This window comes from Doryrhamphus excisus, chromosome 1, assembly GCF_030265055.1.
Source record: "Doryrhamphus excisus isolate RoL2022-K1 chromosome 1, RoL_Dexc_1.0, whole genome shotgun sequence".
NCBI lineage: Eukaryota > Metazoa > Chordata > Actinopteri > Syngnathiformes > Syngnathidae > Doryrhamphus > Doryrhamphus excisus.
The window spans coordinates 3,467,520-3,489,878 of record NC_080466.1 but is presented as its reverse complement, the minus strand read 5'-3'; the positions used below and the strand labels follow the sequence as shown (position 1 = coordinate 3,489,878).

General features: G+C 41.1%; 3 protein-coding genes across 5 annotated transcripts; 1 reads left to right on the top strand and 2 right to left on the bottom strand.

The window, feature by feature from the left end:
* Positions 1 to 3,909: 3,909 nt before the first annotated feature.
* Positions 3,910 to 9,936, bottom strand: LOC131129360 (protein Wiz-like). 2 transcript variants are annotated; one of them, XM_058072837.1, is made up of 9 exons: positions 9,704 to 9,839; positions 9,408 to 9,464; positions 8,794 to 9,058; positions 7,833 to 8,648; positions 7,409 to 7,747; positions 6,243 to 6,457; positions 5,914 to 6,091; positions 5,672 to 5,831; positions 3,910 to 4,740 (listed from the first exon to the last, which is right to left on the bottom strand). In XM_058072837.1, exons 1-9 carry the CDS (start codon positions 9,800 to 9,802, stop codon positions 4,584 to 4,586), a joined length of 2,286 nt encoding a protein of 761 aa, XP_057928820.1. In that variant the 5' UTR covers positions 9,803 to 9,839; the 3' UTR covers positions 3,910 to 4,583. The 2 variants fall into 2 exon arrangements, with proteins under 2 accessions (XP_057928820.1, XP_057928831.1); XM_058072848.1 differs by lacking the exon at positions 9,704 to 9,839 and adding an exon at positions 9,849 to 9,936 and having other exon boundaries at positions 3,915 to 4,740.
* Positions 9,937 to 10,169: 233 nt separating this feature from the next.
* prdx2 (peroxiredoxin 2) lies at positions 10,170 to 13,668 on the top strand. The gene is made up of 6 exons (XM_058072886.1): positions 10,170 to 10,254; positions 10,869 to 10,995; positions 11,103 to 11,256; positions 11,647 to 11,769; positions 12,034 to 12,164; positions 13,349 to 13,668. The coding sequence occupies exons 2-6, from the start codon at positions 10,893 to 10,895 to the stop codon at positions 13,429 to 13,431; spliced, it is 594 nt and encodes a 197-aa protein (XP_057928869.1). The 5' UTR covers positions 10,170 to 10,254; positions 10,869 to 10,892; the 3' UTR covers positions 13,432 to 13,668.
* A 1,106-nt stretch (positions 13,669 to 14,774) lies between these two features.
* On the bottom strand, positions 14,775 to 16,104 carry junba (JunB proto-oncogene, AP-1 transcription factor subunit a). 2 transcript variants are annotated; one of them, XM_058072873.1, is made up of 2 exons: positions 15,983 to 16,104; positions 14,775 to 15,756 (listed from the first exon to the last, which is right to left on the bottom strand). In XM_058072873.1, exon 2 carries the CDS (start codon positions 15,716 to 15,718, stop codon positions 14,834 to 14,836), a length of 885 nt encoding a protein of 294 aa, XP_057928856.1. In that variant the 5' UTR covers positions 15,719 to 15,756; positions 15,983 to 16,104; the 3' UTR covers positions 14,775 to 14,833. The 2 variants fall into 2 exon arrangements, with proteins under 2 accessions (XP_057928856.1, XP_057928846.1); XM_058072863.1 differs by having other exon boundaries at positions 14,775 to 16,096.
* Positions 16,105 to 22,359: the final 6,255 nt, after the last annotated feature.

Below are 22,359 nucleotides of genomic sequence, written 5' to 3'. Positions count from 1 at the left end.
ACATGTCCCAACCATCTCAGTCTGGCCTCTCTGACTTTATCTCCAAGGTCTCTAACATGTAATGTCCCTCTGATGTACTCCTTCCTGATCCTATCCATCCTGGTCACTCCCACTGAGAACCAATATATTCACTATCTCTACTCTGGACATGTCCCAACCATCTCAGTCTGGCCTCTCTGACTTTATCTCCAAGGTCTCTAACATGTAATGTCCCTCTGATGTACTCCTTCCTGATCCTATCCATCCTGGTCACTCCCACTGAGAACCAATATATTCACTATCTCTCCTCTGGACATGTCCCGGCCATCTCAGTCTGGCCTCTCTGACTTTATCTCCAAGGTCTCTAACATGTAATGTCCCTCTGATGTACTCCTTCCTGATCCTATCCATCCTGGTCACTCCCACTGAGAACCAATATATTCACTATCTCTACTCTGGACATGTCCCAACCATCTCAGTCTGGCCTCTCTGACTTTATCTCCAAGGTCTCTAACATGTAATGTCCCTCTGATGTACTCCTTACTGATCCTATCCATCCTGGTCACTCCCACTGAGAACCAATATATTCACTATCTCTACTCTGGACATGTCCCGGCCATCTCAGTCTGGCCTCTCTGACTTTATCTCCAAGGTCTCTAACATGTAATGTCCCTCTGATGTACTCCTTCCTGATCCTATCCATCATGGTCACTCCCGCATCCTCATCTCTGCTACCTCTAGTTCTGCTTCCTGTCTCTAGACCAGGGGTCTCAAACTCAATTTACCTGGGGGCCACCGGAGCTAGGTTCTGGGTGAAGCCGGGCCGCATTTATTAAAAACTGGGAAAAAAATCAATAAAAAGAACTATCTTCAATGCTTTTGCTTCTGCTATACCCTACACTTTTTCAATACTTTGGTTCCGGTTTTCCACACCAAAATCAAATATCTTAATTTTTATTTTTCTATACACAAAATAAGATAAAAAAAATAAACAAATTAAGAATAAAGACAATAAATCAATCAGTAATAAAGAAGTAAAATAATAATAAAACAGCAAATAAGAAAAACATAAGAAACCACATACAGTTGGTAGAGAAATTATTTTTTTCAGATTCAAATGTACAGTATTAACAGTTATTTAACCTTTAACATGAACATTAATGAAACTTAATAATTTTACCCAATTAGCAAGTTAGCATCGTACTCAGTTCCATCTGGGAGCAGCGTGGTAACTTTAACAACATGTTTGATGAGATGCTTTATCTTGACGTGTATTTTCCGTTTGATTCCAAATCATTTCCTGCATTTATTTGTACCCAGCGTCATATAAGCCTTTAGCTTCATTGCTAATCCAAAGCAAAACAGGGCGGGGTAACAGGGTAGGCTAACAGTATGGGCGGGGCAAAATCATGTTAATTGTGTCCGGTGTGCACACAGCTTTAAGCTGTCATTTCAACATTAAACTTTGGTATCAAGGTGGGGGCCTCAAACTAGCGTCTCGTGGGCCGCATTTGGCCCGCGGGCCGCGAGTTTGAGACCCCTGCTCTAGACCAAACGGCATGGCTGGCCTTTTTTGTATACCTTTCCTTTTGTTTTAGCAGAAACTCTTCTATCACAAAGTTTATAATAAATATGGCACTTTTTCCGTAACTTATATTGCATATTTCTTGCATATTTTTTCTGCTTTGCGTCAACAGTGATTATTTGTGAAATATATCCAGTGAAAGAAGTAAACATAATGTGTTCATCATTACTGACAGTTTGAGGGGAAAAGCCGCTGGCTGGATCGGTATCTGAAATGCAAAGCTGGATAATAACAGTGTATTAGATATCATTAAGAAAGACATATCTTTTTAAAAGTCGAAACAAACAGGTTTTCCAACGTTATAATATTACAACGCTCATTTCACAATGTTTTCTTTTATGCTATAAATGGTGTTTTTTGGGGGGCGGCACGGTGGTCTAGGGGTTAGCGCACAGACCTCACAGCTAGGAGGAGCAGTCCAGGGTGTACCCCACCTCTCGCCCGAAGACAGCTGGGATAGGCTCCAGGAAAAGCGGTAGAAAATGAATGAATGAATGAATAAACCAAAGAAGGGCGGCACGGCTGTCGAGTGGTTAGACCTCACAGCTAGGAGACCAGGGTTCAATTCCACCCTCGGGCATCTCTGTGTGGAGTTTGCATGTTCTCCCCGTGCATGCGTGGGTTTTCTCCGGGTACTCCGGTTTCCTCCCACATTCCAAAAACATGCTAGGTTAATTAGCGACTCCAAATTGTCCATAGGTATGAATGTGAGTGTGAATGGTTGTTTGTCTATATGTGCCCTGTGATTGGCTGGCCACCAGTCCAGGGTGTACCCCGCCTTACGCCCGAAGACAGCTGGGATAGGCTCCAGCACCCCCCGCGACCCTCGTGAGGAAAAGCGGTAGAAAATGAATGAATGGTGTTTTTTGGTTTTTTTTTTTGCTTGAAGATGAAAACCAGCTAACATACGGGAACACATTTCACACAAAACTTTGTCATATTTGATTCCCCAATCACTCTAATCGATTGAGCCTGAAACTTCCTGACAAGCTAAGTGCTGCTGCAATCAGCCAACTGCTGACTTTCTAACGACCCCCCCCTGCCCCCCCCTGCAGAGCGTTGAAGAGTCAGAACTGGCTGAGGCCCCAACAGCACTGCACCTTTTTCCTGGAAATTACTTTTACTTTGTTGAGTCAGTCTAACCATTCCTGGTTCCGTGGTATAAAAGTAGCACTGTTTGAAATATGAAACATAAACATTAGTAAGCAGACCATTCATTGCATGAAAAGTATGAAATATGCAGAAGTACCATGTGTGTCACCAGAATTCTGCTGCTTAAAGAGCTAGGGAGACTTTTATGTCCACTTTAGGACGTTCAAGTACTGAGATATAATTTCAGTAAATGGTGAAGTTTTGCTTCTAATCACCTTGTTATTGCGTCATTCAAACCACAATGATAGTGCTTCTCATGTAGAATTGACCAAACTCATGTTTTGTCCTGTTTTTTTTTTGTTTTTTTTTAGAAAGTGACGAAAATGTTCTAGTTTTCATTGTTTTTCATTAGGCCATTAAATTGAGAGGCACTGAGGCGCTCTGCCACATGTGACGTAATGCTTGAGAGGCTGCTGTGTGTGCGGCTTTTTGAATTTGTGTTGACATTAAACTTTCATATCAAGGCGGGGGCCTCAAACTAGTGTCCTGCGGGCCACGTTTGGCCCGCGGGCCGCGTGATTTAAATGATCATACATTCATTTTCTATGCCGCTTATCCGCCACTTACGCTACACTCTGGACTGGTCGCCAGCCAATCACAGAGCACATATAGACAAACAACCATTCACACTCACATTCATACCTATGGACAATTTGGAGTCGCCAATTAACCTAGCATGTTTTTGGAATGTGGGAGGAAACCGGAGTACCCAGAAAAAATCTTTGGTTAAGAATGAATTAAGAATTACAGTGTGTCTTTTGCCTTGTATTTATATATTCACTCAGCAATTTTTATGCTGGAAAATGCAGAATTTAGGCAAAAAATGCATATAATTTTAATAAATATATACCTTTTTGTTTTACTGTATTCAACCACGAAACAGCATGATTTATATGTTTGAAAAACCGTTACAGTGAAGCCGCGAAATTCAAAGCACAATATGGTGATTGTTATTATATGTTATATATTACTACAGTGTGTTTCTATATGCTCTTCCTTACAGAGATGTTCAGCTCTGATAAAACTGATGCTGTTGTAAACTCAAGGTTTGGCAACATGTACGTAAATCCCGCCTGGGTACCACGTATGCAAGATAAGAGCTCAAATAAATCTACCTTATTGCATCCAGGAAGGAACAAGTAGAATATTTGTTGTTGTATGTGATCTCCTGTGAAGTAAATAAGTGGCTTCCTCTTTAAATGTAAAATGGGTAGTATCATTGATTTAGTTTGTTTGATTCTACTCTGCACTTCACTTACTGCAGCATGTCGTTAATAATGAAGTGAAATGCATGAAAAAGGCCTGTGTTGCACTTTTAAGCCCATTTATCAATGGAGAATAAACACTGGCCTGGATGCATATTTGACAGGGGATGTTTGTAAACAATGAACCCAGGAAATCCAATCAAGGCCAGTATCTAATCCTTTGGTAATGTTACCTAAATATTAGAGTAGACTGGATGCACTCAATGATACTTTCAATTAAATCACACCACGTATACAAGAGACAGAATTTAATTGACATGTGTTAAAAAGGATAAGTAAAAGGAGATCATACACAGTAAAAAGAGTAGATAACAGTGCTTATACTGTAACTACTATCAATCTTAAGTATAATGTGTATTCTGCCATATTTAAGTATAAACATAAAATACATGTGTAAAAATGTGCCTTGACAAGGATTCTACACTCAAAAGGGCTTCATTGCGCTGCTTGAAGCTAAAATGAGGTTTGGTCCCTCATAAAATTGCTAATAATTAAGCAGCACAAATACAAGACTGAATCATTTGGATGACAATGTAAAGACAGTTCCAAAATAAACCATGCATTAATTCATTCATCCATACGTTTTGGGAGAGTTGTTTAAACTAGACAGCCACCGGATGGATGAGAGCTGGAGGAGATACCGGAGCAGCAGGGGGGGACTCTTTGCCTTTGTAGCCCAGAGAGAGGATGTGTTTCTGCAGGTGTGTGATCCACTGCTCTTGAACAGACAGTGGCCCGTGAAACACTTTTTCACAAAACCTGTCAAAAAAAAAAAAAACATACACAAGGAAGGGTGATCAGAAGAGTGCAGTAGAAATGAATGAGAAGGTAGTCAACACTTCAGGAAGGCATTTTGTTGCCACCTGGCGGCAGAAGAATAAAACTGCAACACAACGTTCAGTATCACACATTTGAGGAACTGGAGGAAATGCAGGAAATACAACAAATAATACAATGCAAGCTTAGCTAGATGTGTTCACAGACATCGGGTGATAACACTATTTTTATAATATAATATAATATAATATAATATAATATAATATAATATAATATAATATAATATAATATAATATAATATAATATAATATAATATAATATAATATAATATAATATAATATAATATAATATAATATAATATAATATAATATAATATAATATAATATAATATAATATAATATAATATAATATAATATAATATAATATAATATAATATAATATAATATAATATAATATAATATAATATAATATAATATAATATAATATAATATGATATATAATATAATATAATATAATATAATATAATATTGTCATGCTAATAAAATTAATATTATATTATATTTGCTAATAATAATATATAATATAATATTATATGTTTGTTAAATGTTATATGTTTATATGTATTATATGTTTATTATATTTGCTAATAATAATATATAATATTATATATTATTATTGGCAAATATCATATAATTATAAATAAAAATAAAATAAAAATAAAAATAAAAATAAAAATAAAAATAAAAATAAAAATAAAAATAAAAATAAAAATAAAAATAAAAATAAAAATAAAAATAATAAAATTAAAATTAAAATTAAAATTAAAAAAATATAATATTTTTTATTACTTGTACATATACAATGTAAAGAAACGTCCTGTATGACAAAGCCTCTTTGTATTCTCCGCACTGACCTGCATTTGAGGGAGTAAACTTTTCCGACCAGTTTGACCAAAGGAGTTAAAGGAGGTTTGGGGAGCAGCGCTGGGATGTTGCCGGATCTGGATAGTTGCTGGGAGTTGTTGTCTTGATTGTCTTCTGGTGCAGGTACAAGTTGTTTTGGAGGCAAACGTTCTGGGGAAATAAAAACAAAACACAAGTGGTGTTCAAAGTGAAGGACATTAACTATATTTAAGTCACTTGTTTCATTTCTCACCTCTTGGAGAGCGCACACCAGCGTTTTCACATGCTGTTACAGAGGATGTTTGTCCTGGCGGCTTTTTGGGTGAGACAATGGAAACGCCCTGGTCCTCTTTGGCCACATTATGCACCGAGTTCTTCAGGTCGGATGGCAAAGATTCAGAGTCCGACAGAGTGGATAATGAAGACCCTTTCTGGGAAGAGAATGAATCATTTATATTTAGGTTTAAATTAAATACTGCTTGAAGCCAAAGCTTGGAGAAACTCACGGTGCTACGTGCCTGACTAAATAAATATGTATTGCCCCAAATTATGAAAATGAGTCAACAGCACAACACAACCCACCTTCTTGATGCACAGTTCCCCGTCCCGGTAGCGACGACCGAGAGCAGCCACCCTGTCCGGGTGTTTCTGCATAAACTCCTTGAGGTGTTCGATTGGCGATGTCGCCCCTTCCGCCTTCCATTCCACGACGCCGAGCTGACGGAGATGGGCCCGTGCGTGACTGGCCAGTGCCGTGCGGTTTTCAAAGTTGAACCCGCAAACCTCGCAGGATGCGTCTGACGTCAACAAAAGCAAATAAAATTGCCCATCAGTTAAACTGGGTGATGATACCCTTAGGTGAACTTACACAACGGAATGAGCTGAAGTCGCCAAAATACTTTTGTCACTGACAAAACTGACAGTAGGGTTCACTCCGCTATAGAACCAACATGCCCACATGCACAGAGTTAACCCTGTTGTCATCCAGTCTGTTTGGTCGAGAGAATGTAAACAAACACACATTCACATGTCAATATATTGAAGCCGACTTCACTCCGCTATAGAACCAACACGCCCACATGCACAGAGTGAACCCTGTTGTCATCCAGCCTGTTTGGTAGAGAGAAGGTAAACAAACACACATTCACATGTCAATATATTGAAGCCGACTTCACTCCGCTATAGAACCAACACGCCCACATGCACAGAGTGAACCCTGTTGTCACCCAGCCTGTTTGGTAGAGAGAAGGTAAACAAACACACATTCATATGTCAAATATATTGAAGCCGACTTCACTCCGCTATAGAACCAACACGCCCACATGCACAGAGTGAACCCTGTTGTCATCCAGCCTGTTTGGTAGAGAGAAGGTAAACAAACACACATTCACATGTCAATATATTGAAGCCGAGTTCACTCCGCTATAGAACCAACACGCCCACATGCACAGAGTGAACCCTGTTGTCAGCCAGCCTGTTTGGTAGAGAGAAGGTAAACAAACACACATTCATATGTCAATATATTGAAGCCGAGTTATCTCAGCTATAGAACCAACACGCCCACATGCACAGAGTGAACCCTGTTGTCAGCCAGCCTGTTTGGTAGAGAGAAGGTAAACAAACACACATTCATATGTCAATATATTGAAGCCGAGTTATCTCAGCTATAGAACCAACACGCCCAAGTCGTGCCCCCTGTGCCGCCAAAGCTATAAATCAAAGGGAAATACTGGTCACTGATGTCTTACCTAAGATTAAAGCCTCACTCTTGCCATACGAAGGCTTCTCTTTCATGGAGTAATCCAGAGGTGAGGAGCAGGAGTTTGAGGTTGTGTCCAATATCCTTTTCGTACGTTGAGGGCTCAAGGAGGCTTTCCTCAACGCCGATGCCTCACCGGACAACAAGCCCTTACCGCCATCTTCCCCTTGCATCATAACGTCTTTGAGGAGATCAATCGGTGACGTCTTGATGGACCAGGTGAGACCAAGCTGACGCAGATGGGCGCGGGCGTGGCACGAGAGGGCTTTGCGGGTCTCAAAGAGTTGACCGCAGTAGTCGCAGAGGACTGTTGGTGGCGACTGTTCATCTGTTGGAGATGTTGAGCAATTAGATCGAGTAACTGATGCAACAAAACAAATGAAGGCTAAGTAGTACATCTGCTGAGATGTTACCTGCACTGAGAGACTTTGGAGGAGTTACAAGAGCTGATGAGCTCGGAGTGGGGGTGCTGCTGGTGCTAGAGCTGGATCCTATCGGTCCAGACACATCCACCTCCAAAGGTTCCGGCTTGGGCTTTCTGAGGAGGGGGTCCACCGCCAAACGAAAGCCCTTCTTAGCCTTTGGAGCCCTATTCCCAGGGATCTGAGGCGACTTTGCAGGGCTCTGGAAAGTGGACTGAAAAGGGGACCTGGATTGCCCCGTGACTGGAGACACAGGCGGGGAAGCTACAGGGGAGGCTGGTACTGAAGAGAGAACGGTATTGGGGCTGGAGATACTTTTCACTTTAGCGGGTTGCATGGTTTCTAACACGCCACTGCTCACCAGGTCCTGAATAGTGTCGATAGCAGACTCTTCTTTTCCCAGCAAGTCCAGCACCCCGATCTGACGCAGGTGAGAGCGTGCATGGCTGGCCAGGCCTCTTCGATTTTTACATTTCTCCCCGCAAAGAGTACATGTGCACTCCTCAGAAGACTTTGGTCGCTTACAAGCAGGAGACGTGTATGGAGAGGACGGTTTTGAGGGACGTTTAGGTGGAGTCCCGGGTACACTGTTTCCAGAGCGGGGCTCCTGTTGATCCTTACTGACGGACTTGAGGTCCTCCTCGTTCATTATCTGGTACAGAAAGTCAATGGGGCTGCCCTTGATCTCGTTGTCAGGGATTCCGAGCTGCCGTAGATGAAAGCGGGCATGACTGGACAGACCTTTCCGTGTCTCATACCAGCAGCTACATAGTTGGCAAACGTGGGCCTCATCATCATTATGTGACGCTGCAAAAAAAGATAAGTAAAAAGTATCACTAATACTGTAGTACTATGTACTCAAAATGTCTATTTCATTCTGATCCATGGATTTAAAACTGCTGGGGACCTGCTGCATCCAAGCCTCAGTATTTCTTATTAAGGGTCTCCCTACCTAACGTAATGGGAGCATCAGTTTCAAGAGGCGCCCACAGCGGCTTCGTCGTCGTGGTTTGGTGCTCTGAAGAAGACAAACTGCTGCTTCGTCTTAGAGATGAAGGAGATGTGGTCAGAAGCAACGGCGCTGATGGTCTGACTGGAGATTGTTGTTGTTGATCCATCTCTTGTGAGGTCGCCATAATTGCGGTGCTGGTTTTGATTCCGCTGTAACCTCCTGAGGATCTCTCGATCTCGCTCTTCTTGTAGGTGGACCAACCAAGCTGAAGATGCAGAAATGTATAATAGTATATATATATTTAATATATAATTTTCATGCATGTTTAGTAATTAAATTCAACTTATTTATATAGCGCCAAATCACCACAGCAGTTATCTCATGGAACTTTACACATGAGGGTCACATTCATAAATAAAAACAGATGACAAACTGAAAACCCACTTGGCGACGGAGGCAAAGAAAAACTCCCTTGAACAGAACCCAGGCTCTGTGGGGCATCCCGTCGTTACAGGGTAATACTAATTCTACATTTTTTTTTTTAACAAACTCTCTTCAACGCAATAATAATTTATTGACGGTCCCTATATACACAGCCAGTGGTTAGAGCTTACCTGATGAATCTGTGGCTTATTTTCTTCTTTCTTCAGTTGGTTAAGACCTGTATGTCCCTAGAAGGAAAGAGTCTGGTGCGTTACAGTGGTCATTTTACCTTGTACGATTGTAAATAAAGATCAGCCATAATCATATCATATAGAGTCAGCAATAAAACACATGTAAATAGATCCTACATATTGTTCGTAGTAAAGTAAATTTCCTGAAATCCCGCAGATTAATATCAGCATGCTACAAATAATCAGTTTTAACCCCAATAAAAAACAATAAAGGTTAAATAGTCTGAGCCACCCACCCTTTGTTTTGCTATGCAAGCGTACTGACGTCTCCTGCAATTAAGTCGTGAAAAACATTTTAAAGGACAAGATGAGGGTGGTAACTCAGTTGCCCTCATGTAAAGACAAATTGATCGATCTCATATAGAAAACAAATTAATTTACCTGTTAACCACAGATGACTGTCCCCTCTGTCAACAATAGTAATAAATGCTAATCGGAAGTAGCAGTCCGGAATTGCTTTTTACCTTTCAAAGTAAAATACAAATTACAGTTGACTCACCGGTCCCACTCACAAGTACTAGTACACTTCCGCAATATAGCAAGGTATAATGAATAACATGATAATATATGAGTTGAACATTCCTTGAATAATACATAATCAATCAAACGGAACAGGCGGACCGGAATAAATTTTATTTTGAAGTATCATTTTACGTTCGGCCTCCGCCCATCAGCCTGACACAGCCTACTTATTCCACGCAGCCGCAGTGAGACGACTGAACAACCCTTGCACACCGCCGTGCAGCTTTATGTGGTTGTGACAACTTCTCCCCGGCCTTTCAGAAAGGTGAGAAATTAACGTTTTTTCCCCCACTTTTCCATTGCAAATTATAATCCCACCACTGTTACTGGGCAGTGTATAATGAACGTTTAATTTAGAAAAGGGAAAAGCTGAAATGTGTTCGATGTTGGATAAGCTAACATGACGCTGTAGCTTCTGCTATCCTTAAGTGTGTGTGTTGGGGGGGCCTTTTGGTTCTTTGTCCTTATTCTGCTCACTGACAAGACGCACTTTGTTGTATCATAGCTGCTACTTGTTTTGTACAGCTTCAACAATAAATGCACCACATAACCTTAAAGTGAATACTTTGCATTTTTCGTCAAACGGAGATACTTTTTGCGCATTTCTTTGTTTGCAGCTTAATTCAACAGCGGCTGCTTATTTAATTAATCTCAAATATGCCTGCTTCTGATATATGCACAAACCCCAAAGCCTCCTCCTTGGCTGTTTGCTCTTCTAGGTTATGTAAGTTTCTTAATAGGCTTTTGTTCCCTGCAGTTTGAACATGACTTGCATGTGACTCAGTGGTTCAACTCACTGAGCAAGCCTAAAAGGAGTGCTTGAACCCCCAAAGATTACAAAACACTCTTTGCAGTTAAAGAAAAATATGTCTCTTGCAGTTACTTACCATCACCATCATCATCATGTCTGCTGGGAATGCTCAGATTGGCAAGCCAGCCCCAAACTTTAAAGCCACAGCTGTAGTAGATGGACAGTTTAAGGACATCCAGCTGTCTGACTACAAAGGTACCATCCCAATTTTATCATTTTTTTAAATACTTTGTACAAGCATTACATCAGGTCAGCATGGAGGCTCTACATGTAAGGGTACTTTGTTTAATTTCCCCATGTAGGGAAGTATGTCATCTTCTTCTTCTACCCTCTGGACTTCACATTCGTGTGCCCCACTGAGATTGTGGCGTTCAGCGACAGAGCGGAAGAGTTCCGAAAAATCGGCTGTGAGGTGATCGGCTGCTCCGTGGACTCTCACTTCAGTCACTTGGCTTGGTGAGAACCCTGCGATTTTCTGCTGAAACGATCATTATCTTTATCTGTATCCTTTTGTTTTATTCGAAACAAAAATTAATATCGCACCACAATGTGTGCTGTGACTTATTTGGTTGTATGAATGCTAACAAAGTGACTGTCCCAACAATAAGTGAAAAATAAACTGGTGAATAATGCTGGCTTGAAGGAGCACTCACCCTGTTGGATCAGATTATCACCTGTTACTTGGTCCCTCTGCATGCACTAGATAAGCTGCTGCTTCTGATATGACAGAAAGGTCTATCAAAGTCCAATTTCTAGAAGGTTCTAAAAAAAGATGTCAGAAAATTTGAGATTTCATTCAAAATAGAAATTGAACCTAATTGACATTATTTTGGTTTTCGCTTGTAGGATCAACACGCCTCGCAAACAGGGAGGTCTGGGTAACATGAAAATCCCCCTGGTGGCAGACCTGACAAAGAGCATCTCAAGAGACTACGGTGTGCTGAAGGAGGATGACGGCATTTCATACAGGTGTCAGAACACAAGCAAACATTATGGCCCTGTCCAATTCCAGTTCTACATGCTCTGTAGAGTGGGACTTGGTTGCCAGTCAATTAAATGGCACATACAGAAGAGTAAACCTGAGTTTAACCATGCAAGCAGGGGGGGTCGTGTAACCACGTGCACCACTGTCATCAACAAAAAATCTGAAGTTGGACATAGCATGTAACTCCAGTGACTTCCTACTTTTTTGGAACAAAACAATACTATAAAACCTTGCCTTCTGTCCCACAGGGGTCTGTTTGTGATTGACGACAAAGGCATTTTGAGGCAGATCACCATTAACGACTTGCCCGTGGGTCGTTCCGTGGATGAAACCCTGCGTCTGGTCCAGGCCTTCCAGCACACAGACAAATATGGTGAAGGTGAGCAGAAAATTAAGGCAACACTCGCATGACAGCTGAAAGCAAAGTTTCCCATACATTATTTTGTGGTGGCCCGCCACTAATGCATTTGGAAGGGAAAAAGTGAGGAATGTGTTGTAACTTTGTACAGTAGGTAGCAATGTCATTTTGTTGCAACTGACAACAATGACCTTTTAATACAGTGACATTAGATGTACACAATCTTTAAAATCAGCATGCACTTGCAGAGTCTAGGAAATTTTATTTTTTTCATGCGCGTTAGAACGCAGGACCCCCATTTACCGCTGCATGAAATGAAATTGATAGGTTCCACACGGGAGACAATGAGTGACTTGCTCACATCCAGAGCGAATTGCAGGTTTTTCATAGTTTTTGTCAGATTTGGAGGGAAATTGGGTGTATCAGAGGATAAAAGACGGCCTGTTTTGATTGTCTCATCTTGCTGGTATCAAGGATAAACCTATGTAAATTCAGGCAAACTGATGTTAATTCTGGTGTTAAGTTCCCATGCCTGTGTCTTTTTTATTTCTCTAGTATATTTTAGACAAATTTCAAATGGCTCCGGGCATTTTTCCCTTGCATGTTTACCTGCAAGAATACCAAATAACATCCTGGCTGCTCATTTCATTGCCTGGTCCATTAAAGGCCCACTGATAGGTCCTCGTCTGGGCGACAGTGAGGAAAATTTTTCAACTTCCTGGAAGTGTGTCGTACCTCAGCATGAGCACAAAATTTTAACACAAATTTTGTGTGTTGGATGGTGACTTGCGATAATTAATTGACGGTTCCATTGAAACGCCTGATGTGTGTGGAGCCCATTATATAAGTCGGCTTCATGTTCTGTTAAGGGTTACTTTTGAGCTGTCGGACATCCTTGCCTGTTTAGAGTCCTTTTTGAAAATGTCTACTTTTTTGTTTCCTGTCCAAGTATGCAAATTAGATGTAGTCAGGTGATGTGATCGCTAATGCGTCATTTCAAACCTAAGCTATTGTGGATAAGTTGGCTTTTGCGTTCTAGAATACAAAATGTTGTTTCCTGCAAGGTGAGTTGATTGACTTTAAACACATAATGACTGATCAGATGATCCCACAGGGTAGTTGACATTTGTACTTTGTACATTTGTACTGCTGTGTCAATGACTGATATGTAAACGAGCACTTTGTCCTTTTTTTTTTCCTCTCAGTGTGCCCCGCAGGCTGGAAACCAGGTGGCGACACCATCATTCCTGACGTACAGAAGAGTAAAGACTTCTTCTCCAAACAGTAACAATGTGAAGGTCTACTAAACTAAGCACTTGTTCCACACATGGAGGGGTGTGTGTCTGTGGAGTAGTTAGAAATGGCTTCCCAATATGTCCAATGTCTATTTCCAGTTCAATATTATGTCTTCTTTGTACATCCATCATTGTATAACTGGTGGGACATGTCTCAAGCACTGAAAAGTATATTTAGTCTTCTTTTTTCCAGAAAAGTGTTGCCATTAATTAAATCAGCAGGAAGATAATGTGTTCTTTTAAGAAAGACATACCACGTGTTCACCGCTAGGTGGTGACATTTGGCCCTACAATCCCAAACACACTCCTACTTTTAAACACCCTGTTCATTTGTTGGTTTATTTGGTCTCAATCATGCAAAAGTTACAGTGAAGTACAGCACGTTTTTACACTTTACACAATTCAACATGACCGAAAAGGATGACAGTCAGGTTTTTTTAACTTGGAAATGCCACACACACACACACACAAATTCTAACTAGGCGGATGTTGACCTTATGTTAAGGGAGTGTCACGTGTGACCCGGTGGCCATCTACCCGGAAGTCTTTGCTTGTTTTTATTGGTTACTGCCTTACTTGAAATATACTATTTGAAACAAACTTAAAATATTTATAATAGTGTCACCTGTAACAGTGAGATACTTTTAAGTCTAACTTTGTATATCGCTAAAGCTATATTAGCAGATTTTCTCGTACTAGCATGCTTTCCGCTAGCTCATCATGTAGATAAGATGGAAGCACGCAAGTAGCCCCCCCCTTTTACTTACTGTGACCTAGTTATTTCACCGTGAATGCTGGCCTTTATTCTACCAAATTCCTAAACCCAGCTGCTGCTGATAACAATCAACTTGTTTGTCGGGAACTTTAACGTTTACCGTTTGGGGGGGGGGATTGGGGAATTCCCATCGCTTGCTTAACAAGCCCACACAAAAAAAAAAAAAAAACTTTGCGGCAGTGCGGCCTCTCTGACCAGCATTGTAGGAGGGAGTTCCCGGAAACCTGTTTAGTGTCGTGACGTTTGTGAGAAGTTGCCCTTATAAGGAGTGTTAGTACGTCAATAGGAAACAATGCTATTATCTGACATGTTTTGAACAGCAAACTTAAACTGCTGACTGCTGCAAATGATTGCTCTTGAGAAATGTCACAAAACCCCCAAAGAAAACACATTTCTTAATTGACTTTTCTTTTTACTTAAATATATATACTGTACAAAAAAATGTCAGGCTCAACCTGAACAACAGAAATAAGTTACATCAGAATCACAATTTACAAAATGTAAACGGTTCAACTCGTGTTCCAGAATGCCCAAAGTGTTTTTTTTTAAGCAAGTACTTTTGCAAGTACTTTTCCCAGTGCAGTTCCAGTCCAGTGTTTTTTCAAAGTGCTTCTGCTTCCTCAGTAAGACTTGACTTTGGGAGACAACATGAGCTGACAGCCGCTGTTCACGTGTGTCCTCACTTTCTGTTTGAGTTGGGCCACCTGCTCCCGAAGAAGCGAGGCCGTGTTGGATAGCCCGGCGTTGTCCGTTTTCAGAACCTTCACTCTGTCCTCCAGACGGGCGATGCGCTCCAGCTTGCGCCTCCGACACTTGGAGGCCGCCAGTCTGTTCCGGAGCCGCTTGCGCTCCGCTTTGATGCGTTCCTGGTTCTCCAAGTCGATTGGGGACATGGGCGGCGAGCTGTTGTCGCTGCTGTGCATGTCCGGGACGGTCTGAGGCTCCTCTTTCAGGCCGCCGAAGCGCTGTGCGTGGAGCCCGGCGGCGTGGAAGGGGTGAGATGCGTGCGCAGCGGTTTGGGGGTGCTGCTGGTGGTAGGGGTGGTGCGGCAGGTAGCTGATCGTGGTGGACGGGTAGCTGACCGCCGACGACATGCTGGGGTTTGTGGAGCAGCTGCTCAAGTTGGTGTACTCGAGCGGTTCCGGTTGCATGGATGATCCGAAAACCGAACCGGGTGCCGAGCAAGCGACTCCACCGGTTCCGATGGACACGTTGGGCGGTGCCATTTGGTTCATCTTGTGGAGATCGTCCAGCGCTTTCACGAAACCTTCAGCGAAACCCTCCTGCTCCTCTGTGATGCCGCGGTTGTAAAGGTACTGGCTCGGTGTCGGCGTGGTGGTGATGAGCCCGTTGCTGTTCTGGATGATGAGTCGCTCCAAATCCGGGGAGGCGAGCTTGAGGGGTCCCGAGTCCGCCGCGGCCGCCGAATAGAACTCTGTGTCGGCGCGCAGGTGCTGAGACTTGAAGTTGGAGCTCCGGTAAGGATCGGAGAAGTTCAAGTTCATGTTCTGCTTTAGCAACTTGTAGTCTGGCAGGGCTGCGCCTGGATGGCCATAAGCAGAGAGAAACGAGTCGTCATAAAAAGGCTGTTCCATTATTGTGGACATATTTGCTTTTCAAATCAGACAAATAGGCTACAAGAGTTCGTGAAGGTGTCCCAACTCAATTTCCAGCAAGTCCAGCTGTATTATTATTTTGAAGATCACTATCAAAAACAGCAAAACTTCCAAAATAGTGGAACTCTACTATACCAAGTCGTCGAATTGTACCTTTAGTTGGAATCAAAGCGGAGTCCAGTAACTAATTCAGGTGTTTTCATTCCACGCGTGTGTTGGGGAGCCTTTATTGTCCTGACTCTGCCCAACCGTGTCTGTTATTTCCTCTGTTATGACAAACTGGCCAACGCTTTTTCCGTATTTATACTCCCCGGGCACGAGAGCGCGTCAGCCTTGGAGTGACACATGATACGAGGCGTTGATTGGTCGCTTCATCCTCATGGCCCCGCCTCCAGGATGTCAGAGGCGTTTAATGACGCACGTTGCCAGGAACCACCGCTGTAAATACCGTGAGGCTCTTTCACCCAGACGATTTTTTTTTTTAAATGTAATAGTCAATTAAAAAAAACATTCAATATGAGTCTCACAGGTTTAATACAGTGTTATAGACAAGTTCTACTCCTACTCGCTCTTATCCTATCAATAAATATACGCATATGTAGACACATGCTGAGTCATGGAGACAAACTGATATGGGATAGTCCTTATTTGGATATCCTGGCGCGCCGGTTCCTCCCTGACACAAGCGGGAAGCCAGTCCCCTTCTGGCCCGCCTCCAAGTTGCCTGGATGTGGGAGGCTGCCCTCCCTTGCCTCAGGCAGGAGAATGAGGTGAGGGTGTGTAAACTGTGGGCGCGACTGCTTCAAAAATGCATGAAACATCCCTGGGTGTCTGGTGACAACAGACAATTTCTTCACTATATTCGACTTAAAGATAAGATGAGTCATGTATTATGTTTCAAAGCATATATATCACCGAGTAAGTAACGATTATGTAGCGTTATTATGACAGTGAAATGACTTATACAGCTCAACAATCGGAACATGTTCTGATAGGGAAAGCTTTTTTGCCTTTGCCATCAAGAGGTCATGATGGCGTGAATACCCGGCATTGATGATTTTGGGCTTTAAAGGCGACCTATAAATGTTTCTGACACATAAATGTAGTTATAATGTTGTATTCTATGTTGTGAAACGATGCCAAAGTTTCAGATAATGAGGTTAGCGCATTTGGAAATGAGCCCTAAAAGAAGTTTAGGATGGGTCAAAACGCTCGGTTTCAAAAAGTGTGGTCAAACTTTCCCCTTTGTGATGTCACAGAGGGGCGGACTTCTTAATGCGGTTCATCGTTAGGAAGCACTTTGGGCGCGTGACGAGAACAGAAACGGGAAACAAAATCAAAGCAGGAAATACAGCTGGAATAGGTGCAGATGTCTGAAAATCTAAAAAGTTTTCTGCGCAGGTTATTGTGTGTAGCTGCTCTATAGTAGACCACAACTCAATACAAATGGTTGAAAAATAAGCATAATAGGTCACCTTTAAATTTGATCATCTGATGAATAGCTTATTGCACTTGGTTGTTTGCAATGAATGAATATGGTTTAAAAAAAAATGTTGCCTCACTCCCATTTCTTCCTGTTTGCTTTTTGAAGCTTTACTTAAAGTCTTAGGAACAAACAGTACAAAACGTACATATTTACAATATTTAAACAGGTCTTAAAGAAAGAAAAAAAGACTTGCACATTATAAATATTATAATGTCGGGGGTATGACAATGAGGAAAAATGAAAAATAACAAATAAAAATCAACAGCAAGACGCCCTCCAAACGTCATTAACACTTCTTCTCTCTTGGACGGTCTTTAACTCGCATGCAAACACCACCGCCCCCTACAGTCCAGCCCCTGAATCACAACTCAGAACCATGCACATTGCACCCATTATCGCTACAATGTCATTTGAAAACACAACAATCAAAATGAAAGGATGGAAACTATGTCAACAAACCTGCTGTGGGTTGACATATCCTGTATTTTTGCCCATTCTCCTTATGCCTTTGGCCAAATCACAGTAAAAGTTCAAGCAATTGTCTGTTTTAATTTTGGCTGCAGTATGTCCACATCTGACACTATCCATGTTACTGAAGAAGTCAGAATAATTTTAATTTTAATAAAAAAAAATACACTTTTCTTTCCTAATATTCTGAAGGAAAAAAAATGAACATTCCATGCAGAAATGACAAATGTCAAATAAAATATGTTTGTTTTACACTCTTTAAAAGTGTATTTCAGAAACTTGTCAGGAAATGTGAGATGGTAAATATGGGAGAATATAAAAACAACAAACATATTCAACCCAACATTTTGAATACTTGGGTTACATCATGCAATATGTCACCACCGTCACAGTCATCGCTGTAAGATGCATGTGGGCGTCGAATGTTTTAAAATGTTTAATGGGACTTCACAATGCACACATATGGAACCATTTATGTCTCTTTCCATTCTTAACGATCTATAGCAAATTAACTTTCCACAAAGCATTAACTTTGTTAATCAACACAACAAACTCTACACCGTTTGATGGTCAAAACAATGTTTTTTTTCACGCCCTGAAAGTCCTCTGGCGCCTCCACATGATGAAAAGTGCCGCCATAAATCATATTGATGTCTCCTATACCTTTTATACGTATATATGTTTTTACTTGCTTCTGTATGTGTTTTTTAAAAGGGAACTGCACTTTTTGCCCATCATATATTTCATATCATATATTTTCCCCTTTTCTGTGCATTCTAGTTCTTGAAAATGAGTTAATATAAGCCAGCTAACAACAAACATCAAGAGAAATACCTATTTTCACGCTAAACCCCTCACAAAAAAACAAAAACAAACATCAACAGTGTTCCATTTACATAACTGACTTGTATATTAACAAAGCTAAGGTATTATTATTGTAGCAGCTAGCATAAAAAATGTTTTATCTGGCGGACGAAAACGACTCCTCCTAATTGCTAATCTCAGTGTCATTCGCAGATGGAAGAGTGGATACCGAGTTCTCGATTTCGCTACAAATACTCAACAAGATGCTCGTTTGACATCGGCGTTTTTTTGTGTGCTGGAAGACACAGCCATCCCAACGAAAGCGGATATCGTAAGTTTTGTCGCTGCTGTTGTTGTTTACAGAACTAGCATAAGTATGTGCGTCAATGCGTATATATCAAACCATGCAAGGTGGTTAGAGGGTTTTGTAGTCAAAATAGGTGAGTCCCAATGAAGTGCATTGTTAGCTAGCTCGCAGAAAAGGGAGAGAATTATGTGTTTCACATATGGATTGTGAATGATGGGCACTTTAAAATGCCAAATTAATACCAAAGTCATGTACATTTTTGTGACTACAAAGTCAGGGATTTTTCTTTTTATATACGCAGCCAACATGTCTTCTTCTCCTTCAGTTAGTTAATCAGTTCAATGGCTTTGTATTGCGTATTATTGCCACCTACATGACTGGAGTGGAATACAACACTCAAAATGATTCAACTCTAATAACATAACATTTACATCAGCTTGTGAACTTTTGCCCCTAAAGTACAATGTGTTGCCTTCAAAGCCTACATTTGTTTCGACGGACTCGTAGCATAACACACTGTGTCTTATTAAAGGGCTGAAAGGGATGTAAACAAACGACATGTCAAAGAAGGCACGTCTCCTGAGATGAACACCTGCTTTATAATGGCCTCTGAATCATTTCCCAGTGGGCCGTGCGCCCACAAATGTGCCCGTGCATGTTCCTCCATTTTGGCTTGTCTGCCCAAGTGATGTGTAGGTGTAAAACATGACCTCATTTGTTATGCCAGGTATTTTATGGCAGGGAATTGGACCTCATGAAAACTTTATCATTCATTCATTTTTTTTACCGCTTATCCTCACGAGGGTCACGGGCATGCTGGAGCCTATCCCAGCTGTCTTCGGGGCGAGAGGCGGGGTACACCCTGGACTGGTCTCCATCCAGCCAATCACAGAGCACATATAGACAAACAACCATTCACACTCACATTCATACCTATGGACAATTTGGAGTCGCCAATTAACCTAGCATGTTTTTGGAATGTGGGAGGAAACCGGAGTACATGCAAACTCCACACAGATATAGCTAAGGGAGGAATCAAACTCGGGTGTCCTAGCTGTGTGTCCAGCGCACTAACCACTCGGACACCATGCTGTCCTAAAACTTTATCATTCATTCATTCATTCATTTATTTTCAACCGCTTTTCCTCATGGGGCTCGCGGGGGTGCTGGAGCCTATCCCAGCTGTCTTCGGGCGAGAGGCGGGGTACACCCTGGACTGGTCTCCATCCAGCCAATCACAGAGCACATATAGACAAACAACCATTCACACTCACATTCATACCGATGGACAATTTGGAGTCGCTAATTATCCTAGCATGTTTTTGGAATGTGGGAGGAAACCGGAGTACATGCAAACTCCACACAGAATCGAACTCGGGTGTCCTAGCTGTGTGGCCAGCGCACTAACCACTCGGACACCATGCTGTCCTAAAACTTAATCAAATGAAGCTAATTTAACACAGTACAAATCATTACTATTAAGGGCAGCTTTTCACAATAAAAGCCAGTTCAATACGTTTCCTTAAAATCCAGTGGTCTAATGAAATTATTTTAAGCTGTGGTTTGTGACTGCAAGATAAGCACGTCATTACGAGGCTCTTTGACCCATTCCATTCAAATTGTCTCCGCTTATCCTGGTCGCAGGGGGCAGTCGTCTCAGTCGGGAACTTCCCAGTGCCCGGACACCTCTTCCAGTTCCACCAGGAGGACGCAGAGGCGTTCCAGGCTAGCGGTGAGACATAATCCCTCTAGTGTATTATTAGTCTGCCCTGGGGACTTCTCCCGACTGGGCATGCCCAGAACCAAGGAGAATATATAACAGGAGAACCGAAACGGCATCCCCTTGCGTATTATGCCCTGGACTGGTTTGGCCGTGATTTTAGGGTGCAGAATAACGAAAATCAGCATTGAAAACTTTAATTTAAAAATATTGTGGATTTCTAACACTGGTTGTTGTAAATAAACAGAATATTGGACAAGACATTCCACACAATATATCTTTAAGATAATTCATTAGTTGAATTCATGACAAGTCAGTGATGATGATTTGGATTATAATTAGGGATTTTTTGACGAAAATCGATTTGCCGATATTGTCCAACCCTCAATTTCCGATATGTAGTATGTGGAATGAACACATACAATATGTGTTGTACACAGCATTTTTATAATATAGTTTTTCATGTACTGGAAAAAATCTGATACTGATATCAACTGATTGCATTTTTATGTTGATATCGGGCCGATAATTATCAGTACCAACATTCCTAATTATAACGTAAAATATTTACTATTAGTTATTTATTTTATGAATTACAATTGTGATTTACTATTATTTTGTATGTTGGTTAAGTGGTGGTAACAGTGAAAGGAAAATGTTTTTTTTCATCCTGCTGATTGGGTTTTTATTAACATCAACATGTCCGTCATATTTTAGCAGTATAATGGATTTTTACTAGGGATGTCCGATATTTATGGGGAACGATAATATACAGTATATTTGTTATGTTAGTAAATTAATAACATGGTGACATCATTTCTTTACACTAATTTAGTTGCCTTTGCAATCAAATGAATTGAAAATTCAAACCCCTGCACAACAACCTTTGTAAATGAGTTTTATTATTATTTAAATGATAAATCTTTTGTTATTAGGCAAAATATACTTGGCTATATTAGTGATTATTGACGTTATGATCAAGTATGAGATTTGACTTGAAGCACATCAGACCTCCTTGCTGCTATCTGTTATTCTCGCTGATGCAACATTGGGCATCTTGTCCACTGAGGGAGTGTGTGATGTTGCATTCAGGCGTCTTATCAGAGACCAGAAACATGTGCTGAAGTAGAGAAACAGAAGTGTTTTCAGGGAAGCGCTGAAGCCTCCCTCGGCGGTCACTTCCAGTTTCACAATGAACTGAGCTTGACAAAATTTTTACATGTGCTTTCTTATGAAACTCTACCTCCGATCAAATATTTGTCTTTTAAAAATGATGTTATAGATTATTCCAAATTGTTCCCGGGAGGCCCTGAATTATTTCTCACCCTTAATAGACGTGATTTTATGTGTACTGTGATGCACTGAAGCACAACTCGGACACCTCATGTAGCCGATTCTGTCATTGCGGTTGAGTGCTGGTGTGATTCACGTTGACACCACGTGATTCACGTTGACGAGGCCTTGGAATAGAGGAGAAAATTGGGGAAATTACAAAGGAACGGAATGTTGCAAACAGTGACAACGAAAAGATGCCATGAAGCGACTTAAAGCAGGTGAAGCAACCGGATGCAGGAACACAATATGCTCCAAGATGATATGGTCTGATTGCGTTTGTATAGGAGAATGTTACACTATTTATATTATATTATATTATATTATATTATATTATATTATATTATATTATATTATATTATATTATATTATATTATATTATATTATATTATATTATATTATATTATATTATA

Coding starts and splice junctions, on each gene's coding strand:
- prdx2 (XM_058072886.1), top strand. CDS start 10,893: ATGTCTGCTGGGAATGCTCAGATTGGCAAGCCAGCCCCAAACTTTAAA. Junction 11,257..11,646: donor CACTTCAGTCACTTGGCTTG/GTGAGAACCCTG, acceptor TTTCGCTTGTAG/GATCAACACGCCTCGCAAAC. Junction 12,165..13,348: donor CACAGACAAATATGGTGAAG/GTGAGCAGAAAA, acceptor TTTTCCTCTCAG/TGTGCCCCGCAGGCTGGAAA.
- LOC131129360 (XM_058072837.1), bottom strand. CDS start 9,802: ATGAGGGCAACTGAGTTACCACCCTCATCTTGTCCTTTAAAATGTTTT. Junction 7,748..7,832: donor TCCAAAGTCTCTCAGTGCAG/GTAACATCTCAG, acceptor CATCTCCAACAG/ATGAACAGTCGCCACCAACA. Junction 4,741..5,671: donor GTTTACTCCCTCAAATGCAG/GTCAGTGCGGAG, acceptor TTTTTTTGACAG/GTTTTGTGAAAAAGTGTTTC.
- junba (XM_058072863.1), bottom strand. CDS start 15,820: ATGTCCACAATAATGGAACAGCCTTTTTATGACGACTCGTTTCTCTCT.